The 14,196-nt window shown below is 39.4% G+C and overlaps 1 protein-coding gene across 2 annotated transcripts in view; it reads left to right on the top strand.

Moving 5' to 3' along the window:
- Nucleotides 1-14,196, top strand: part of SNAP91 (synaptosome associated protein 91) — a 72,546-nt gene that overhangs the window by 14,916 nt on the left and 43,434 nt on the right. For both annotated transcript variants that reach the window (XM_068937667.1, XM_068937666.1), the window contains exons 3-7: nucleotides 5,394-5,536; nucleotides 6,775-6,850; nucleotides 8,646-8,748; nucleotides 11,919-12,012; nucleotides 13,264-13,375. In XM_068937667.1, coding sequence (XP_068793768.1) covers nucleotides 5,394-5,536; nucleotides 6,775-6,850; nucleotides 8,646-8,748; nucleotides 11,919-12,012; nucleotides 13,264-13,375 — 528 coding nt within the window. The remainder of the gene's footprint in view (nucleotides 1-5,393; nucleotides 5,537-6,774; nucleotides 6,851-8,645; nucleotides 8,749-11,918; nucleotides 12,013-13,263; nucleotides 13,376-14,196) is intronic.

Here is a 14,196-nt window from a genome sequence, read left to right as displayed (position 1 = left end):
CCAACAGAAGTCTAGTGCTACTCTAAAACTGCTGTGCTATCTCTCCTCTGCCTCTCCACGTGGTGGATGATAGTGAAGAAGAAACTTTTTTTCTTGTTATTTAAAAAAAAAAAAACTTAATACTATGGGTTGGCAGAGAGGAATAATTTGTAAACAAAGGTTGAACACAGTTGCGGCTGCAATGACTGGCTGCTGTGAGCACTCAAGGATATGCAGCGAGCGTTTGTCTTAATTAAAGAGTCTGAGATCTGTCAAGCAAGAAGGATATTTGTGAGGTAAGGCTGTAGAGAGCTGGTAGCAGTTTCCTCAGGTATTTGTGTTATCAGCACAATGACTATAGTTGCATTAAAGGGAAAGTCTTTATAGTACCTAGAGCATGTGCTTTGTGGAAGATTGTGTTTAGATTCATAGAGTTGGTACGAGCATGAAGGTGCATGGGGGACACCTGGAAGATGACGGACTTTGAGAGAGGGCAGGCTTCATAGGGTCAAGATGATATCTAGTAGCTCTTGGGGTAGACTTTTTCGGAGGAAGCAGGAGACAGCAAGGACTGCTGTTGTGCTTGGGGAGATTATTATAAGCCAGATCATGGTGTATGTTTAGCAGAGATCAGGCGAACTAGGGGAAGAGGAGAAGCAGCTAAACTTTAACCTGCAGTTAAATTCCAGACTGTCCTTTCTGGAACTGCATGCTAGTGAAAGCTGGCAACATTAATTCATTAAACATTCTCCCAAACAGGTACTGTAGAAGCAGAAACAGATAACTTTGTTCCGCTTTCCCATACAGTTGTGCTCAGTCTTCTGTCAAACTGCAAGTTCAGCTCTTGCAGTGGCTGGCATAACAGCGTAAGAGCTTCTTAATACGACTCACATCTTGCGAAGGAGGACTTCTCCTGTTACTTGTCCAATTAACTACTCTGAGGCTCTTAAACGCTTACTTTAAGCCACCTCTTTCCATTCTTGACTTGCCCAAATTCAGAACAATCCTGCATTTCATTTCCAGTGGATTCAATATTTTATTCAAATACTTGCAAGCAAGAAAAATCACTTTCTGAGGTTACTGTAGCATTCAGTGTAATAGTAATGAAGTTCTATACAGGGTTTACTCTTGGAGAGAGAATCAGTGAAGCTTAAGAGCTGAATATATGAGACAGCTCAAACATTGAGGCAGCTTGGATGTTAATTCAACCTGGAATGACAGCCACTGTACCATTGGCACAAATATCCCTCTGAAGAGAGAATTCTTGTACCCTGCTTCTGTTTCTTTGCATACTGAGTTGAAAACTCTGAATAACTAACTTAGACCTGCAATTCACTAGTTATATTAAAGAATTGAATTTAAAAAAAAAAATCAGCTCCCGAATACAATCTGAAAAGGTAAAGGAAGAAGAAAGATTCTTTAAGGTATGGTAGAATCTCTCATTCAGAAAAAATTTCAAAATCAAGAAGTTGTGAATGAGATTTAAGAAGTCTGAAGTTCTCAAGACAGTGACACTTTCTTGCTTCTCCCCTTCCCCCACCATGAGCTTAACAAAAACACCAACATTAGTACATCTTTTAATGGCCTCCCTAAAAGATCATAAAGAGGTAAGGTATATTAACTTTCTTCTGTCTTTCTCATTCTACGCTCTCTAGATCTTCCTCAAATTGGCAGGTTTGTCTTGTTACTAGTGAGGAAGTTAATGATGTTCTAGCCTTGCTTCTCTTTGAATAACTTGCAAATATCTGAAGACTGGGCCAAAAAGTTGGCTAGTGAGGGAGTTGAAAGGCCAGATATTTAGATTTAAGTTCCAGTGTTAAAGAACTGACATCCGTTTATTTCTTTTGTTTATGTGCATTGAATTGCATCTGAAAACTTAACTAGAAAACATACACTGAAGCCCAAATTAAATGTACAGTTTAAACAAGGATTTGTACACTGAATAAATGTTCAAAATAGCAGTCGATGAGATGTGAAGAAAGGCAATAGGAAAATCACATACTGTGATTTGGCAATTATAATTTAGTCGCACAGTAAACAAATTAAAATGGAGGGTATAGGTCTTCATTTTTCGTCTGTGGCACTTGTAGAAAAGTAGCAATGAAAACACTTGCTGCTATTGCTGTAGAATTTCCAGTTTCTTACTCCGCCTGGACTTTGAACTCAGTTTCTGGGTTTGGGGGTTATCTGCCAGTGTACTTGATATGGTTGCCTGCTACAGGAGAAACTTGATCAGGAGCATACCTTTAATCCTTATTCCTGCTGCTGTTGCATACCCCAAACTGAATCAACTTTGAAAACTGTTTAATGTAGCTTGTGATGGACTGCTCTTCATACAGTAGTTCTTAATATTACCTTCTTCATATTAACAGGTCCATCTGAGACTTGCTTAGAAGAGTCCGAACTTCATTGTCTCTTCTGACAACTAAGTTTGTGCCCTGCCAATAAATGTCTGAATCTATATAGCTTATGAAAATGTAATTTGTGTATCCTAATGTTTAGCCCGCGTATATACTGGAGTGAAACTTAGGGTCGTGGGTGGTTCCCCCCACCCCAACTTATTTTTCCTTCTCACAGTGAAGGCAAGTTAGTTCTATCAACTCTAGCTTAAAATTCCATTTAGCCACCAAACAAACTCTACTGTTCAGGATTCAATAAAGTTAGTTACACTTGTTGGTTTGGTTTTTTTTTTTTTTTTTTTCCCCTCCCCTCCAGACACTGACAATTGCTAGCTTAACCTGGGACTCTAAGGTATTGGGGAAAGAAGCCTAGGACACTTAAATTCCTGAATTTTGATGTGACTGAACAGGAACCAGCCCTGCAAGAATTAAACCCATTTTTTTCCTCAGAAGATGAGCAAAGTACTTTTTGTGTGTGGTTTAAGTTTTTTGCTTACTGAAAGTAGCAGACTTTAAATTTAATCGTACCTCCCTGCTCTGCATACCATACCATAATTGCTCATGTCCTAAAACATTTAGAGCTGCAGGCTGAGATACTGCACCCTCCAGCAATTTGGAGTGATTTTTGAAACAGTGCTGCAGTAACATATATGAATAGTGCATTCTAGCCTTCATTGCCAGGACTACTGTGGGTGGACTCCTCTGGGGTTTCGTTATCTCGCATCCGCAATTAAAATACACAGTTTATACCACCCTTCTTCCATAATGAGATGAAGTACTGGACCTTGGGACTGAAAGCTTGCAGATTTGATCCATGTTTCCTTGTCGTAAGGATGAACGCTGTAGTCTGAAATAAACCTTCTGAATGGGGTAGAGTGTGAGCAAGCCACTTATTACTTGCTTCTAGGCTGTTATTAACTGGACTCTTCCATAACGCACTAATCGGCATCAGAGAATGAAACTATATTAGCTTGTCTTTACAAAAAGATGAAGAAAAATAATTATAGGTTCTGTGAGCTTAAACTGTTGTCATTCAATGGCATATCTTTACTAGTGTCATACTTCAGCTGCTGAACCTCTCCTTTCAAGAGCAGCATTACTGACATTGTAATGTTACCTCTGCATGTCAGACAAAGTGTTCAATAAATAAATAAACTCCTTAAAATCATAGTTAATTTCTCAGCAGCGGCAAACAGGTCACATAATATTTTGTTTTCTGTCTTGCTGCAGAAAATCATTCCACTGAGGGGATACAGTCGGCTTGCAGGTCTTATGCTCGTAGAAAAGACAGTTTTAAATACAGATACTGCAGTTTTCATAGGCTTCTGGCACTAAGCTATAGATTTCCTCAATCTTAAATGAGTCTTCGTAATAGAAGCGTAAAATCATTTGCTGTAGCTTCAAAACCATTTACTGAACCTCTGAATCCTTCTGATGTGGTTGGTATCTGAATATATGAGGTGGTTCACAATAGTTAGGCTGACAGATCAGTCTGTTTTGGTGGACAGGTGTCTGGAATTTGCCTGCCCTGCCCTGCAAGATTCAACAGCTTCCCAGCAACTCAGACCTTGGCGTTCTGCTCTCTTAGTAGCATTCATAGCCTTTACTATGTAGTGTTGTGTTGGGGAGGGAAAGCAAGTATGGAAAGTGGTAACCTTCCTAACCAAGTGAACTGAAGTGCTCTAGAGTATTTGCAGCAGGCAGAAGTAGTTTAAGTTAAGGAACAGTCACAGAATAGCATGTCTGCCCCTGACATAGAGTATCTGTCATCATGGGATGACTTGAGTGGTGGGATGAACCTTTCTAGTTTTGGAAGAGGTGGAGGAAGTGTGTGAAAGATAATTAACAATGCTTACTGCTATCTCAGAGAAAGTGAAAGATATATGTTTTCATTTGTAGTAGAAATACAGATTAGTCTTCCAGTTAAAACTTCTTAATTTTTAACTTTTTCTGCATAAGTCTTCAAAGTTTAAACCTCAGCCCTACAATTAGGTCTGTGTTCTGCACTGTTTCTGTTGCATGAAATCTCCTGAAGACTTGCTGGGGCTTTCTGGCGATACACTGGATTTAGTCATACAGCTGCAGTATGCAATTTCCAACTGTCTCCGAAAAAGTAGGTAATAGCTTGTAGAAAGTTTTTTCCAGATATCTGGTGTTTAGAGGTGATAGGTGTTGTAGTAAGTTGAAGATCGTACAGTAGATGTGGGAAAGAGAAGCTGGTGAAAAGCTTGCTGCCTTCCTACTGATGGTTAAGTACTTACCTTAGTTTCAGGTGCTCCCCTGTGCAAGTCTGCAGTTCCTAAACGTACAGGAAATAAAGCCATATTTTGTTCTCATTCCCGTTCTGCAAAAACAGTCTAATCTTTTACTCTTTCTACACAGGGTGATGTTGTTGCCAAAGAACGGTTGTTCTTAAGTATAAACTAATGTCTGTCTTTACCTTGCTTCTCAGCGTTGAAGCAGTTTTCTTAAATGCCTGAGAGCATTCTGCTGCTGTCTAGACCTGTAGAGACTCTAGAAGGTGTGCTGCAGCATGCTAATGAAATTCTAGCTTGCGAGACGTCTAGAATATTTGTTTCTGGTGATACCTGTTTTTGCTGATGTGACTGAGTTCCACACGCTTGAAATATTAACTATAAATGAAGAGTTCAGTAATACTCGTTAATCTAACCGAAAGAGAACTGTTACGCTCAACTTGAAAATTCACTAGCTGTAAATTCATGTGATGTTGCATACCCTAACAACATCTGGGACAAAGACAGAAAGAGGCTGGGACGTAGCTTCGGTCAGAACCGTTAGAAAGTCCACGCTGTTGGGCAAAAGAGCCAGACTAATGTTACTGTCAGTGCGTACTCATATAACTTCAAAGATTTTTTTTTTTTTTAAATGTAGAACTTAAGCACTGTGCTTTCTATTTCATATAACCATGATCTGCAGCCTGGTAGGGTTGGCCGTGCTGCCAACGTCTTTGGCTTACTTATAGTACCTAACACCTTCCTTCTGTCTTTCTTATAGATTTGATCCAAGCAACTAATGAAACAAATGTGAATATTCCTCAGATGGCTGATACACTTTTTGAGCGAGCAACTAATAGTAGCTGGGTGGTTGTATTTAAAGCCTTAGTTACCACGCATCATCTAATGGTTCATGGCAATGAGGTAAGTGTAATCCACTTTTTCACGAGACCGCGCTGGCACTGAACAAACTGCAAGGTGAAAAATCTTAGCAGCGCAGAGGCAGCTCTCTGAACCCGGAAGGACCTGAAACAAAGGGTGAAAATGATTGGTGATTCCAAATTTGCCTTTAGCAACATAGTTTAAGTTGGAGGGATGCTGACTGTGTGTTTCTTTATTTACTTAGCTGTAGTGTAAGAGCAAGCAGCAACCTATTTCAGTATTTTTAATGTAACTTATCCACCACCTGACAACAGAGCTATGTCGGAAGAGAGACTACCAGTAACCGACAAAATCTTCTAGGGACAACTTTGATTACAAAAAAAAAAAAAAAAAAAAAACAAAAATTGACACTGCTTTCGCGTCTTTAATTTTCCATCTCTCTCTTTGCCTTCCATGTCCATGATGAGTGGTTCTGGTCTTAATGGCCTTTTGTGACCTTAAAGACAAGATTAGTGAGAGTCAAAGTCACGCTGCCATCCAGATAGCTGCCCTTTCTGAATTAGTGTTAAAATATTCCTAGACTTGTAAATTCAACTTGATATCTTTTTAGTCATGTTTTCCTAGCCCTTGCGCTTTATTGCCCCAAATAAACTGATGTGTCTGTGTAAAATAAAAAGCATATTTGAAGAGTTTTAGTATGACAATGGAGCAGTTTCTCCCTGGCAATATACTAAATGTTTTCTTGCAATGAATTTCTCTGATATCACCGTGTAAGTTGTTACTCCTGACTAATTTTTCTGTTCCAAGTTTTCAGTCAACTTTCTGGCTTGCTTTCCTTAATTGTTTTGGTCGGTTAGTCCCAGGACTTGATATGCGACCTACTCATGATTGAAATAGGCCTTGAGCTTGGCTGCAAGGGCTGAGGGCTACTGGCATGAAAAGTCTGGGACCACTATGGATATGCTGCTTTGCAAAGAGATAAATTTTGTGCTTCCTTAAATCTCTTCCAGGATTAGCTATTCTTACTGCTTGTTCAACAGTGTACGTAATACTTTGCGCAGAATCTATTATTATGTAAGCGATAGGCTGTTTAGTAGAGGTTCAGGCTAAACACAGTGAATATCAACAACTGAAAATGCTTTTGAGGAAGCTATAGTAGACTAAGACAAAAATCTGGATTTTTGTGTCTGTATGCTGGAGTTACACTTGTAAACTTCCTGCTAGGGAGGTACAAAGTCTGCAGATACAGCCTCTGATAAGGAAATAACTTTGTGTTGCAGAGATTCATTCAGTACCTGGCATCTAGAAACACATTGTTCAACCTCAGCAATTTTCTGGACAAAAGTGGATCTCATGGTAGGCCTACTCATGTCTATTATCTTAACAAGATGCTAAACAAGATACTGTTGCTAATTACATTGATTCTTATGAATGGAGGAGCAAGTAATGAAAATTATGTATAAAGGATTCAGTAACACATTTTTATAAGTACTCAATGAGTACAGGAGCTAGAGTGAAATGGGAACTCCTGAACAGTTTCAAAACAGTGTTTCTCAGTTCTTGCAAAATCTGTGCTCAAAAGCTGACACTTCACAACTTGCTTGGAAGGTGCTGTTTGAAATCAGGGCCAAGTCAGCTGTTTGTTTAACTTTTATTACAGAGCTAAGGAGGGAATGGGTCAATTTTCCATTTATTTTTTCTGGTCTTAAGTGGTAATTTGGTTATTTGGGAAGCCTGAATTTTCTTTCAGAAATGTCCTTAGGGATTTAATTTGAAAAAAAACAATAACGCACCCAAGGAATTAGCTGTTTTTGATTTGGCTACTGATTTTGGAAGGGGAGCAAGAAGCTGAGGGCTTGACTTGTTTTCTCTAAAGCCTGCAAAGTCTCCTTTTCCAGTCTGACTCTGGAATTACTGATGAATTTCCTTGATGCCTCACTTAATGGAGGGAAAGCTTGTTTCGTGGTAGCTCCCTACTAGAGAAGTCAGAAAACTTCTAATTCTGCAGCTGTTTGAGAATGTTTGTTGACTACAAAATGCATGAATGCTACAGTGATGGGCAAGATCAAAGCAATACCACGTTATTGCATCTCTTAAGGACACATAACCCCCAAGAGACTTAAGGCTCTTAGAAATGGTAACACAGGGCAGGAACAAAACCAAGCAAATACTAAACCTGTGTTTGTTGTGCTGTGCATGTTCAAAGATGCTGGTATTTGGCGACCGTGAAATTTGTTAAATACGTGTTGTTGTGCTCTTTGCTACTTTTTAAAACTTAAATTGCCATTTCATAGATAACACATCAGCATGTCATAGATATGTCGGAGACTGTAGTGGTAAGCTCGAATTGACAGAGATGCTTAGTATTTGGAGATGTTATGGAAAAACACAGCTGAGATAGGGATTGTAATGAAGGTAACAAAAAGGGACCCATACTGAAGAGGAGGATCAGTTGCTGTTTGCATGCAATTCTGTAACTTAGACTTAGAAGAGGAAACTGTGAAAGAAATGCCTGAGGAATAGACTGTAATAATGCTGGTGTTTAGAAGCTGTATAGCCTTGAAATAAGGTCGCTGCAGTTTGAGGCCACTTGTACAATGTTGTGCGCCTTAGAGATTTCTGATGTAACAATTCGTAGAGGCAAGAATCTCTAGGAATACAATCATTATTTCTTTGTTCCACTAAACCTAGTGAGGGGGATTTTAAGGATCCGTGTAAGAGCTGGAGGGAGTGATCTAAAATAGTGGGAGTGTTTAAGTTGAAATCAATCTTTGTCCTACAAGCCATGTACCAGTTACGTGTGACCTGGCGTTTTTCATGTTAACAGAGGTGTAACTAATTTGACCATCGAGTGATGTCAGCACATAACTGTGTAGGAGCCACTAGTAGGCTTTCACAAGAATCTTGCCATTAGTGCATAGGATGAATCTGTTGAAAGTGGAGAGCAGTGGTGGATTGTTTTGATGCAGCAATACTGCTTTTTCTTTAGAAGTTGGAAGATGACTTGTCATGCCTGTTCTGTATGTGGAGTTCTGTAGTTGTAATAGAGATCACACAGTCCTGGGGTGTGTTGACTGTATGTTATCCTTTGTTAAAGAACCTCCAAGCAAGCAGAACGATAAATGTAAATCATGTAACTGTTTTTTTGCAGGTTATGACATGTCCACTTTTATAAGGCGTTATAGTAGATACTTGAATGAAAAAGCATTTTCCTACAGACAAATGGCATTTGACTTTGCAAGAGTGAAGAAAGGGTAAGCAAAGTTTACATATATAAGCCGATAGGGTTTCCTGACCCATAAAATCTTGCTTATGGCATTAAGCTTAATTTTAGTGTCCCAATGACTTCACTCCTAAGTTCTTTATTTAGCCACACTGAAACACCAAAATGGTTGGATTTTCTAAGTATTTGTAATTGGTTAAGAATTGCACATGGGGAAGAAGAAAGATTTATGGATACTAAAGCAAATACTGGATATCACCTGATTAAAGTAATGGGCCTTGCAGAATTGGGAGCTTTTAGTGCTGTGTATTAAATGTGACTCTTATTAAATTGTGCTGCAGGGAGACTGCATTTAGAATTTGGGGAAGGAAACAGTCTGAATCTATTTGGGATGTTTCATTAGTGCCCAGACGCTTCCTATGAGAAAAGGAACAAAACTTCTAGAAGGCAGAGGTCTGTGGAATAAAGCTGGTCCTCTGAAGTAATAAAACAGGGAGGGAGTGGGAGTAGGAGGGAGAGGCACATGTGGCACCCAGAACCAACTAATGAAGTTAGGGAAGTTTATAGTATCCTGAAAGAAATACTAAGTTCTAGTGTTTGATTACCGTGGAGAGCAAGTCAGCAGTAGATCAAATTTCTAAGAAAAATGGCTAGTCCAGCATAATCAAGTAATAAATGACTAGTCTTAAAAAAGACTCAAATAGCCCAACCAGCTCCTTCTGGCCACAGTGTATGTTTAAATTGCATGATAAATCTGGTAATTGCTCTGTAAACAGCTTAGGCTTTATGTGTGTTCTTGAGCGCTTAATTTGCAAAAGATACCTAGGCAAAACACTTCACAGAATCGCAGAACGGTTGAGGTTGGAAGGGACCTCTGGAGATCATCTAGGCCAACCCCCCTGCTCAAGCAGGGCCCTCTAGAGCACGTTGTCCAGGATCGCGCCCAGACGGGTTTTGAATATCTTCAGGGAAGGAGACTCCACAGCCTCTCTGGGCAACCTGTTCCACTTCTCACCAAAGATACTTGGAAACTGGTGTTCAAAATTCAGGTCAAACAAATCTTGTCTGCACAAGCTATTCCACAAGAAAAGAACTGAATAAATACAGTCATGGGCTCATTTTGCTTTGAGCCAAGGTAAGGTGAAGACTGCCTAATGCAGGCTCTCTCCTGCTTCAACTGCTGGTCCCTTTAACTAGAATGGAATAGTAGGTAATCTTTTCTTTGGGGGGGGGGGGAAGGGAAGAGTGAGAGGCCCTCAATCAAATTCTAAGAGAGGGGTTAATTACACTGCTTGGGTTTTTTTTGTTTTGTTTTTTGGGTTTTTTTTCAGCAGCTTTAGTAGGCTGTTGCGGTATCAGAGGCCTAGCCCTATGAAGTTTACACCTTGTTTTTTTTTTTTTTCCTTTTAGCTTAGAAGTGAATTTCTTCTATACCAAGTTGTCAACGGATGTCACAATGTCTCCCTATTTTTGTCACAATTTGCAGCTAGACTGCATGGCACTTTGCATTTCCATATAGATACCTAACACAACACATAGTTTAGATCTGTTATGACTGATTATGAAGGAAAATTCCAGTGGACAGCTAATGTTCTTAGAAGGCAAGACAGCAAACAGTTATAAACTTAACAGAATAAGACTATAAGTTAATTATTTCCCATAAGGGTTGTGTTAAAACAAAACAAAAACCCCAAAGCCTCCCCCAAAAGACTCGGAGTAATATGTTGGTATTTGTCAGAACATCTTTTTTGGTCTCTAACTCCTGTAACTGGAACCTCCGTAGCTCTGGATTATCTCTTGTGAAGCATTAACTACACAGCCAGTGGCTTAGCACCCAATGAAGGTGCAGTTTATTGCATACTAAAGACGTTCCTTCTAGTAGTAATGAGTCTACACGTGGGTTCGTTCTGGTAGCTTCAGTATATTTTGTGGCTTTGGATTCAGAGCTGTTGATGCAGACGTCTCTGTTGGATTTTTCTCTTGCCCCTACTAACAAACTGCTAGACAAACAGGACCTACTGTGGTAGCTTATCTGTGTAGCTGGAGTCCCTTGAAGTTGTATTTTCAGAATACCATTCCAGTAATAGAGACCAGAATATTTATCTCTTCAAGCTATCAGGAATATGAAACATTAAGAAGTTTTCAAAGTGAAGACTAATATCTAGTTGGATTAGTATTTTAGACAGGCTTTGGTCCCGCAGGCCTGGACCTGTCTTAGCATCTTAAATTCTCTTTTTCACCTAGTGGTTTCAAGCACTTCATGTTACAGAAACGTAAGTTTGAGTTGCTGGGAATCCTTCAATTCCTGCCTTGCTATATGTTCATGCAAAGCTTTACTATATTTAATATTTCTGGTTCTGAGAACAAGGTGCTGCCTCATAGTGTAGCATGAAATAAGTAAGAATGGTAGTATGCATTCCTCAAGAAGAGATACTGTAACTGTTAGTGGCCAGAATGGGGTGATTCACAACAGATGTGCAGGTTTGTTATTCAGACGCAAAAAGAGGCATGCGTGAAGACTGCTATAAGACACATGGACTGCGTGTAAGGAATGCTACACATCTGTGACTATTGGCATGGTCCAGTTGGATGAATAGTTCAGGACTCATTAAGGCAGGTTAAAGTCAATGGAAGTCTTATGAAGGGTAAGAAAACTAATTAGTATCCAAGAATACTCAGAAAAATATCATAGGGTAAGAAGCTCTTAGCAAAGATTGCACTGACGTATGTTGTCACTAGATAGATAGGTGCATGCACTGGCAATTGCTGGAGAAAACCTATAGAGTTTGTCTTCAGTGACCATAAACGTGTGACTAAAAAGTACTCTTAGCAATGACTTGTCATTAGTTATACTTAAAGTTTGTACATAAAGGCTGTCGGTCACTTTAACTACTTCTGCAATATTATTTCTTGTCAAGTTGTTTAAAACCCTGATGTTTTCTGTCTGCAAAGAGATCTGTCTCTTGCATTGATTACTCTAACACGGAACCCTTCTTTGCCTCCTGTTGAGGAAGGTGACTGGATGAAGTATTTACCCTGCCAACTCTTGTGGTGCTATGGGAGGCAGGAGAGTCGGACGATGCTCCAAATACTTGAAGTGGGTTACAGCAGCTTTAAGCTTATGATTAGGCAACAAATGACCATTTGGGGGGTGGGGAGAGAAGGAACGCTATGGCTTGTAATCTGTGTTTCCTCTTGCAGGGCTGATGGTGTAATGAGAACAATGGCTCCAGAAAAGCTATTGAAGAGCATGCCAATACTGCAGGAACAAATTGATGCACTACTTGAATTTGATGTACGTATTGAAGTTCACCCAGCAAACAGAGCATGAACACTAGGTAGTGACTTAAATGCTGTGTTGAAATTAACTGTTCGCCTTCTTGTAGATAATGCTTTACTGATCATCCAGTTAAGTTGGAGGGCAGAAAAACCCATAGCCTTTTTGTTATCCCACTGAGGTAGGTAAGGTGGAAGATGGCACTTACTTACATGTAGAAGATGCTTAGATGCAGGGTTTTTTTGTAGAGAAGGTAGGGAAACAAAATGGGAAATGAGGGTTCTTGGGGAATGCTGACTCTGAGCTTAGAGTTTTCATTTTTTGCATCAGTGGGGGAAAAAGCAGAGCAAAATATGGAGACAGAAGAATCCCCCCCCCTCTGGGTGTGGGTTTTTCTTTTTCCTTTTGCAACCAACTTCTTGGGGCGGGGAGAGAGGGAGAGCCATTAAAATACCATACCTACGTTGTTTTGTTTTCGCAAAGACGTCATCCAGTTTGTTTAGTTGCAAGCTGAATAGACTAAAAACTTTAATTTAGACTATTCATAGAATTATAAATATATGCAAGATATTTATAATCTCATTAACGTCAGTGGGATTATTTATACACTTCAAATTAAGAACAAAAAGAGGGGTGAATTGGTACAGGACATTGAACATAGAACACTGCAAAGAAGTCTTTGAAGGAATTAATTGTAGGGTTCTTCTGTGTCCTGTGTGGACAGAAGGACACGTTCCCTGCTGGGAGCAGAGGAGAGGAGAGGGCCCACTCCAGCTCTGTAGTACAGGCTCTCACTAGCGTGTTTTTCTTACTTAAACAACTTAGAAATTGTGAGACTAGTCTCTGAAAAGATTCTTCTTCTGCCTTTTAATAAACCAGCACTTATTTTCTGCCCAAGTTAATATGAGAACTGGAAGGCTCTTGACTTCATTAACTGTATAACGTAGTAGACTGTTGAGGTTGTGTTCAGACTTTTTTCCTTAAAGCTTTGTTAACAGCTTCTCTGCCTTCCACCTTTGTGTGGTAGGAGTTGAGACAAAGACATTTACTGTTGATGGGGTTACTCCTCCCCTGTAGTGTATTGTTTTCAAGTGGCGAAAAAGTGACCCTTGATCTGCTGACAGAAGCTACCTGTGTTTAATTTTTCTGTGCAAAAATTTGCATTCAGTGCTTGATTCCATCTACAACAGTATCATAGCCCTACTGCAAGCTAAAACTTCTGATTGCATTCAGTAAAGCTGTTCTAAATAACTGATGTTTTATTTGTAGGTTCATCCAAATGAACTGACAAATGGTGTCATAAATGCTGCATTCATGCTTCTATTTAAAGATCTTATCAAACTTTTTGCTTGCTACAATGATGGGGTTATTAACTTGCTAGGTAAGTAACCTGATGTCTATAGTTCACGTACACAAGCAAGTGAAAAATGAGTTTCGACTCTACCTTTTTTTTTTTAATCTTCCCATTAAAACTTAATGCGTTATTTCTTGACTGTTCTCTTAGAAAGAAGAGTTAGGGAAAACACTAAGCCACAGTCGTAACTTTTTAACCTAGTGCTTACCTGAGGCTGGATTGTCATGTGCTTATAAAATTGTACAGAAGCCTACTGCAAGGCACTGAGCCTGTGCTTGGGCAAAAAAAAAGATGTCCTGCAAAAGAGCTTTTGCTCATCCAAAATGTCCAGGTTCTTCTTTCTGCTGTATATGCTATATAGTAGCCTTTTATTAAGTAACATCCTCCTGAATAGCCTTCCCAGTTTGTCGGAAAGAATGATTGCCGTAGCTGGATCCTCGAATGAAATGTATCTGCCTTCAGACTACAAGGTATATACAAGGCTATAAGCATGTTCTGAAATTCAGGAAGCTTGGAATAATCAAAAGTGTAACACACCTTAAGCAGAAGGCTTTGTTATGAATTCTAAAAGCAGGATTGTCTTAAACTGCAAAAAGCATTTCAAGCTTTGACATAAATGACCTTGTAGAAATTTGGCTTTGCCTGTTAAAACTTTAGAACACTTCAGCAGGTCTGCAAAGATGGAGCGAAACTCAAATTTGTTGGCTAGCATAACTGACTGAAAACTCTGACTGCAATGAGAACGGGAAGAATCTGAGAGGTTATAAAGACTGAACATAGGCAAAATTAAATTCTTGAACTGTAAAACTCAGACTTTTTTTTGGTATATTGCAACACTTTATGCTGAA

Source organism: Struthio camelus, chromosome 3, assembly GCF_040807025.1.
Source record: "Struthio camelus isolate bStrCam1 chromosome 3, bStrCam1.hap1, whole genome shotgun sequence".
NCBI lineage: Eukaryota > Metazoa > Chordata > Aves > Struthioniformes > Struthionidae > Struthio > Struthio camelus.
The sequence above is the reverse complement of the archived record's forward strand: the minus strand, read 5'-3'. Positions and strand labels throughout refer to the sequence as shown.